The 8,233-nt window shown below is 41.3% G+C and overlaps 1 protein-coding gene and 1 pseudogene across 3 annotated transcripts in view; one reads left to right on the forward strand and one right to left on the reverse strand.

Annotated features, from left to right (window-relative positions):
* Nucleotides 1-7,274, forward strand: part of LOC309842491 (F-actin-capping protein subunit alpha-2-like) — a 28,855-nt pseudogene extending 21,581 nt beyond the window's left edge. Inside the window, exons 3-4 of the transcript in view lie at nt 6,552-6,742; nt 7,024-7,274. The product of the transcript in view is annotated as an F-actin-capping protein subunit alpha-2-like (transcript). The remainder of the gene's footprint in view (nt 1-6,551; nt 6,743-7,023) is intronic.
* DIPK1A (divergent protein kinase domain 1A) overlaps nt 1-7,996 on the reverse strand; it is a 125,586-nt gene extending 117,590 nt beyond the window's left edge. Inside the window, exon 1 of one of the 2 annotated variants that reach the window (XM_082688722.1) lies at nt 7,849-7,996. In XM_082688722.1, coding sequence (XP_082544848.1) covers nt 7,849-7,902 — 54 coding nt within the window. In that variant the 5' untranslated portion in view covers nt 7,903-7,996. The remainder of the gene's footprint in view (nt 1-7,848) is intronic. The other variant, XM_082688721.1, reaches the window with a different exon arrangement.
* Nucleotides 7,997-8,233: the final 237 nt, after the last annotated feature.

Raw genomic sequence — 8,233 nt, forward strand, 5'->3', positions numbered from 1 at the left:
CAAGTCTACTGAACACATAATTGGAACTGTTAGTCATTTTTAAGAAGATGCCTTAAGAAATATAAAACTTTTGCAATCTAAAGGGCTTGAAAACCTTTAAAGTACCTACATGTCTCAAACTTCAAACTCCATTAGAATTTCAGCAGCTTTTTCAATGCAACAGGGCCTGCAGACAGAATGACTAGAATGGAAATGTGTATAATCTAACTATAGAGAATTGCTCTAAATTGTCTTCACTTTCATTCTTCCAGGACTTAATGATAGTGAGAAAGAAGAAGGTATTCTAAACTAAAGACAAGGAATTATAGGGCTGTGTAATCAGTCCCACTCAGACTTGAACAAACCCTAAACAAAGCAGATCCTAATTTGTAGAAAACACACTGCTAAAAACAGATCAACACAGTTGTCATTCTGGGTCACAACACCCAGCGGGTGACAAGTAGTATCATCATAATGGTGTGTGGGAAAAAAACACTGCCTGAAAATGGTCTGAGCTGGTTAACAGACCCACAGTTTATAATTTTTGACAGAGGACTCTATTCAGTGTGCCACAATGGTTAGCAAGGCCAGGAAGTACTATCTCTGGGTAAGGTTTCAACAAACTGGCTGGAAAGGATGGAACTCCAAGTTAGTACGCTCTGAGAATGATGCCTTGCCATGAGACGCTTGTTGATCAGTTAAGTGTTTGCAGGTCACAAACTTTCCTGGCTGACAGAGGCCCCATAGACAAACAGTACACCAGCTCCGCTTCTCTGGAAGAAGTATTCCCTGCATCATAAAACTGGCATTGGTGGAATCTGCAACAAGGGGCAGAGAAAAGGACTACATCAATGAGATAAACTCATTTCCTTTCCTTTTTTTTTTCTCCCACAGCTTTATTGAGAGATGATTCACAAACCATACATTTTATTCATTTAAAGCATGCAATTCGATGGTTCTTAGTATATTCATAGAGTGCAACCATCAACAGTCTCAGTTTTAGAACATTCCTATTACCCCCCAAATAAACCTCATATCTATTTCTCCCCAACCCTCCCAGTCCTAGGCAACAACTAACCCACTTTCTGTCTTTATAGATTTGCCTTTTCTGGACATTTCATATAAATGGAACTATATAATATATGGTATTTTATGGCTGGCTTCCTTCATATATTTAATATTTTCAAGGTTCATCCATGTTATTGTATATATCAGTTCTTCATTCCTCTTTAGAATTTATTTTTTTAAGATTTTATTTATTCATCTAACAGACAGAGATTGCAAGTAGGCAGACTGGCAGGCAGAGAGAGAGAAAGGGAAGCAGGCTCCCTGCTGAGCAGAGAGCCTAATTCCGGGCTGGGCTAGATCCCTGGACCCTGAAATCATGACCTGAGCTGAAGGCAGAGGCTTTAACCCACTGAGCCACCCAGGTGCCCTTTCATTCCTTTTTTGCTGAATAATATTCTACTATGTAGATATACCACACAGTTCTTCATGAGCCATAGAATCTCTTCTGCTATATAAACAAAACTTTAAGCAGTGATTAGGCCCCCACATTAGCCCACAAATGCCTATTTAATCCATATTACAGCTGAAAATAATATCATTAATTGCATAATGCTATAGTTTTCTAGAAGCATTATCAATTATCTCAGTGTTATCTGGACCAATAAAAACTCCAGGATTTGAAAGTCCTTTATAATGAAGTCAACTGATTAAAATTTTTTCCCTGTAAATTGTAGGAGGAAAAGAACTTGTATGCCCTGAGGACTAAACACTTCAGGACATATCTGTTTTTTCACCTTACCCAGTTGAAGACAAACAATAAAATTACAGCTGTATAAAGCTGGTCTCTGCAACTTCCCTCTCTTCTTGCTGGGCCCTTCATCACCCCCCACCCCCCCAACCCCACCCCCCACATCTTTGAAATCCAATTCCTCCTACTCTTCACTCCATCCCCTATCCCCCAAACAAAGCAAGATCTTTTACACCTGTTAACTAATGCATCCTAATTCTAAAATAATACATTTACATGAAAATGTTACTTAAACCAGACATTTATTTTCTAAAACATTCTCCCAAAACACAAAATGAGAATTAGTTTCCATAGAAGAACTCTTTCCCCAGCCTGAACAAGCTGGTGAGGGGGTAGTTTTTTGTTTTGTTTTGTTTTTGCCAAGAGACCCTCCGGAATTACAGGAAGCCCACTCCATAGCAAATTCAATCAGTGTTCTCAAGGTAATGCATACCCAGAAGGAAGGCAGAGAAAAATAAGGAACTGTTATCAAATTTGTTACATATGATAATTGTATTGTATTTATATCTAAAAATATCCTTAACTGTTAGAAATGCATAATAAGGTATTTGGATGGAATGATGCAATATGTGAGATTTGTTTCAAAATTCTTTAGCTGGTTGGAAGAATATTATTAAAATGTCCATACTACCCAAAGCCATTTACAGACTTAATGCAAACCCTCACAAAATACCAACAACATTTTTCACAGAACTAGAACAAATAATCTTGAAATTTGTATGAAGCCACAAAAACCCTGAATATACAAAACAGTCTTGAAAAAAAAAAAAAAAAACTGGAGGTATCACAATAGCAGATTTCAAGACACACTACAAAGCTGTAGTAATCAAAACAGTATGGTACTGGCACAAAAATAGACACATAAGTCAACGAAACAGAACAGAGAACTCAGAAATAATTGACCATGATTATATGGTCAATTAATCTTCAACAAAGGAGGCAACAGGAAAAAGCCTCTTCAACAAATGGTTCTGGGAAAAATACACACCAACATGCAAAAGAATGAAACTGGAACACTTTCTTACACTGTACACAAAAATAAATTTAAAATAGATTAAGGACCTAAATGTGAGACCTAAAACCATAAAAATCCCAGAAGAGAGCACAGGCAGTAATTTCTTTAACATCAGCTGTAGCAAACTTTTTCTGGATATGCCTCCTGAGGCAAGGGAAAAAGAAGCAAAAATAAACTTTTGGGACAATATCAAAATAACAACTTCTGCACAGAAAAGGAAACAATACACAAAATTAAAAGGCAACCTACTGAATGTGAAAACGACATATTTGATAAAGGGTTAGTATCCAAAATACATAAAAAACTTATAAAACTCAACACCCAAAAAACAAATAATCCAATTTAAAAATAGGCAAAAGACATGAACATATATTTCTCCAAAGAAGACAAACAGATGACCAACAGACATATTGAAAGATGTTTACCATCACTCATCATCAGGGACATGCAACTCTAAACCACAATGTGATATCACCTCACATCTGCCAGAATGTCTAAAATTGAAAACTCAAGAAACAACAAGTGTTGGTAAGGATGTAGAGAAAAAGGAAACCACTTGCACTGCTGATAGGATGCAAACTGGTGCAGCCACTGCGGAATTCAGTATGGAGGTTCCTCAAAAAATTAAAAATAGCATTTGGTCTTTTAGTGAGGCTGCAGGGGTGGCTGTTGTTCTCTGAGCTTTGCAATGTCACCCAAGGACAAGAAAGATGCCAGAAAGTCAACCAAGAAAGAAAAAGACCCAGTGAACAAAACCTGGGCTAAGACCAAAAAGAAGTGATCCAAAGGCAAAGTTCAGCGCAAGCTCAATAACCTGGTCTTGTTTGACAAAGCAAGGTATGACAAACTTTGTAAGGAAGTTCTCAGCTATAAGCTTATAACCTCAGCTGTTGTCTCTGAGAGACTGAAGATCCAAGGTTCCTAGCCAGGGCAGCCCTCCACGAGTTCCTTAGTAAAAAACTTATGAAACTTGTTTCCAAAGCACAGAGCTCAAGTAATTTACACAAGGGTGTACCAAGGGTGGAGATACCCCAGCTGCTGGTGAAGATGCATGAACAGATCCTACCAACTGTACATTTTGAAAAAACTTTATTAAATAAAAAAATTTAAAAAAGAATTACCCTATCATCTATTAATTTCACTCCTGGGTAATTTATCCAAAGAATATGAAAATACAAATTCAAAAAGATTAGCACACCCTTATGTTTACTGCAACATTATCTACAATAGCTAAATTATGGAAGCAGCTCAACTGTCTGTCAATAGATGAGTGGATAAAAAAGTGGGAGATATATATGTGTGTGTGTGTGTGTGTGTGTGTGTGTGTGTATAACTCAGCCATGAAAAGGAATGACATCTTGCCATTTGCAACAACATGGATGGAACCAGAGAGTATAATGCTAAGTGAAATAAGTTGGTCAGAGAAAAACAAATTCCATATATGGAATTTAAGAAACAAGTGAACAAAGGAAAAAAAGAGATCATCCAAAACCAGATTCTTAATTATAGAGAACAAACTGATGGTTACCAGAGGGGAGGCATGTGGTGGGATGGATGAAATAGGTGATGGGGATTAAGAGTACTCTTATCTTGATGAATACCAAGTAATGTATAGAATTGTTGTATCACTAGACCGTACACCTGAAACTAATATAACACTGCATGTTAACTACACTAGAATTAAAAAATTTAAAAAATAATCCAATAAAAACCCCACTTCAGTTGCAAGGAGGACAATGAGAGGAGAAATGAAACAAAATACTGATAATTGTTGAGGGCAGGTGATAGGTAGGTAAGAGATTATTATTCTTTTCTGCCTTATGTATGCATAAAAATTTCTATAGTAAAAGGTTTTAAAAGAGCAAGAGACTGTTCTCTTACTCACAGGTAGTCTTTTGCTTCTTCTCTTTTCCTTCATTGCACCTACTGTTGTCATTATACATTTTTGAAATTATTTAACGTTTGCCTCGTGCTCGCTTCGGCAGCACATATATTTAACGTTTGCCTCTAACTAGACTTTAAGCTCCAGGAGGATCATAAAGATGTTTGCTTAGCTGTAGTCGAATTGCTATGACCTCACAATGTTTCTGGCATGTGACAGGCCTCCAACAAATATTAAATCAATGATTTAGTTAATATGATAAGTCATTGTGAAACTGGGTCAATATCAATAAATGCTCAATAAATACTGGGGCGCCTGGGTGGCTCAGTGGGTTAAAGCCTCTGCTTTCAGCTCAGATCATGATCCCAGGGTCCTGGGATCAAGCCCCACATTGGGCTCTCTGCTCAGCAGGGAGCCTGCTTCCTCCTCTCTCTCTCTGCCTACTTGTGATCTCTGTCAAATAAATAAATAAAATGTTTTAAAAATAAATAAATAAAACGGAGGGGAAAGCCAGAAACCTTTGGATGAAGGAATTCAACATATTTACTTATATGTACTTACCATTTAAATTCACATGCTTTTCTATTTGAAGTTAGTAAAAATGTCACAAAAACAGATTTAACTTCATCTAGCTTGGCTTCACTACGCTCATGTGATATACTCAGTTAATAACTATAATCTCCATTTTATGATATGGAAAATATGGAACTAAAAAGTTAGGAAACTTTTTCAAGGTCATGATGAAACAGAAGCACAAATGAACAAAGATCAGCTCTGTTCTTAGGCCTCATGCTGTTTCTAAAAGAACACAATTTTAGTCTCAGGAAAAATAAAACAATAAAAGAGGAAAGGGAGTACTGTATATATTAGTTCAATCTTCAGTGGCTAAGAAACTTGAACAGCTGTATGATAATCTCAGTTGGAAATGTTTTGACTTTGCCCAAAACAATTTCAAGGTTGAAGTGCTTAGTAGTAGAGAAATCGTAAAACCAGAAGATGAGGCATTTAGAAAACAGGGAACAGAAAAAGGTGACACTTAAGTAATTTTTTTAAAACTGGTTAAGTCGAAATAGTATAATGAGGGACAACTAACAAGAAATTCATAAAGGGGGGCGCCTGGGTGGCTCAGTGGGTTAAAGCCTCTGCCTTCGGCTCAGGTCATGATCCCAGGGTCCTGGGATCGAGCCCCACATCGGGCTCTCTGCTAAGCGGGAAGCCTGCTTCCTCCTCTCTCTCTCTGCCTACTTGTGATTTCTGTCTGTCAAATAAATAAATAAAATCTTAAAAAAAAAAAAAAAAAAAGAAATTCATAAAGGGAATAAATACTAATACCAAGACATTAAGACACCAGTTCCCAAGTTTCAAGTTTATTTATCTCCAATATAATACTAAAATTAATATTATTTAATCATTATTTTATATAGAGGTAGCCTACTAAAATATCACTGTGCTCCTAAATCCTTTTGAAATGGTTAAAATCCAAGCTTACCTTAATTTAGTAATAGATAATGATGTGCACATTCAGAAAGGCAGAACTGCCAAAAGTTTGTGATTAATGGAAATATAACTGTTTGTAAAACTAATCTTAATTCAGCCAATCTGAAAGCTCTTGAGTTATGGTGCCAAAACACGTCACAGCCAGATTTATGGAGAACATTTAGAGGCAAACTAATCAAAGTCTAAAAAGTCTAAAATAAAGTCTGCCGCAGAATCAAAAAAAAAAAAAAACATACACACACACACACACACACACACCTAGTTTTAGCAAAAAAAAAAAAAAAAAAATTTAAATATCCCAATAAACTTATTTTGGGGAAAGAGTCTGGTAAGACTTTTGTTGTTGTTGTTTGTTCCCATAGAGGGTTACAAGGAGGTATCCGGCCTGGGCTAAATTCTACACTGCGTTACTCTACTGTACTCAAGCGTAATTACTACTGTTGGAGCTGCTACAAGCTGCTACTCAGGGCATTCGTTCAGCTTTACTCCTGTAGTCTCTATATCATGGGTTGTCAAATCATGCTTCCAATTTGCAGTACATCATTCACTGAGGGTAACGATTTACATATGCAATTTCCAAACAAGAATGAAAGATTTACTTGCCCCTTGATGGCTTCTCCTCAACTTTTAAAATAATTTATAAAAGCGCCAACTGAGCATGACTTCCCATCCCCAAATCATCTATCAATACCTTAAACTTTTTAATGTAAGCGGTAAAAGAAGTACTGTCCTCTGAAGGCAGACAACACTGCCGACCCACGCGAGACACTGATTTGTAGTTGTTTTTCCACTGGGGTGATGGATTTGCGCTCAGCTACTCACGGTGCCTACTAGGTCCCCCTGGTGACCAACAGTACGTGAAGGCAGTAGTAGGGTTCGAAGACATAGACTGGCAGCGGCAGAGCGTGGAACGGGAGATCATGAAAGATGAACACGCGAACAGTACACATGACATGACTGAGAATTACGTTTGCATTTCTGGGGTATTTGAGATCGGCACTGTCCCCTTTCCTTCTGGAAAGCAAACACCCATTCGCCTCTTTCGGGCTTCCGAGTCCTACCTCCCGTTTAAATCACGAGTGTGATGCAAAGATCGAACCGAGAGGCTCAGCACTAGGCACGTCGCTTCTCGGGGATCTGGGGAAACCCTGATGTGACAAATTGCCATAATTTTCTAAAATATGGTGGAATGACACACCACCTCTCCTACCACCGACCGAAGACACAAGAGTCGTGAAAAGCCGACCTGCGGGGCCCACGGGGGAGGGGGAAGAGCAGGAGAGCTCCAGACCAGCGAGCAGCCGGCGCACGTCCCGAACCCAAGCTGCCGAGCCTCAACTACTAGGGGCGTAGGGTCGCACCCGGGTCACGTCTCGGGGCTCTCGGGATACTAGGGGCGCCAGCGCGAGCCCCGGCGGGGAGACCCGGGCCCCGGAGCCGGGCGGCCAAAGCGCGAGAGGCGCCGGGGCAGCCATGGGGGGCGCGGGCAGCGCCGCCGTAGGGTCTGCGGCTCCCGGCGGCCGGGGAGGGCGCGCCGCCAGGTACCGGACAGCAGGGGGCAGCGGGTTTCGGGCGGGCGCCGACCTAGGGAGGGAGGAAGAAGGCAGGCGAGTCCCGCACCGCGGGGGAGGGCGCCCAGCGGGCTCGCCGCCGGCCTACCTGGAGGTAATAGGGTTTCCTTAGCCAGGCCCCCGGACAGAGACTCCTCGCCATGGTAATCACACATCGCCCCGCCGCGCCGCAGTCAGAGGCGGACCCGAGCACTGGCGACCCGGCTCCCCGCCTTCCCCCTCCTCCCCGCCCCCAGCCCGCCCGGGCCCGCCCACTCCTCCGCCCCCGCCGCAGCGAGCGCCGCGCTCCCCCCCGGCCCCGCTGCGGTGGCGGCGGCCGGCTGCCCGAGGCTCGGCCTCCCGCTCTGCTCGCCCGGCCGCCGCGGCTATCAGAGCCGCTGCTGCCGACTCCGCCATAAAGGGGAGTCGCGCCTTGTCTCGGCCGACACAAATCCAACTGCGCCTCGCGCTTAAAGGGGAGGCGTGCGGAGGAG

This window comes from Mustela nivalis, assembly GCF_964662115.1.
Source record: "Mustela nivalis genome assembly, chromosome: 10".
NCBI classification, from domain to species: domain Eukaryota; kingdom Metazoa; phylum Chordata; class Mammalia; order Carnivora; family Mustelidae; genus Mustela; species Mustela nivalis.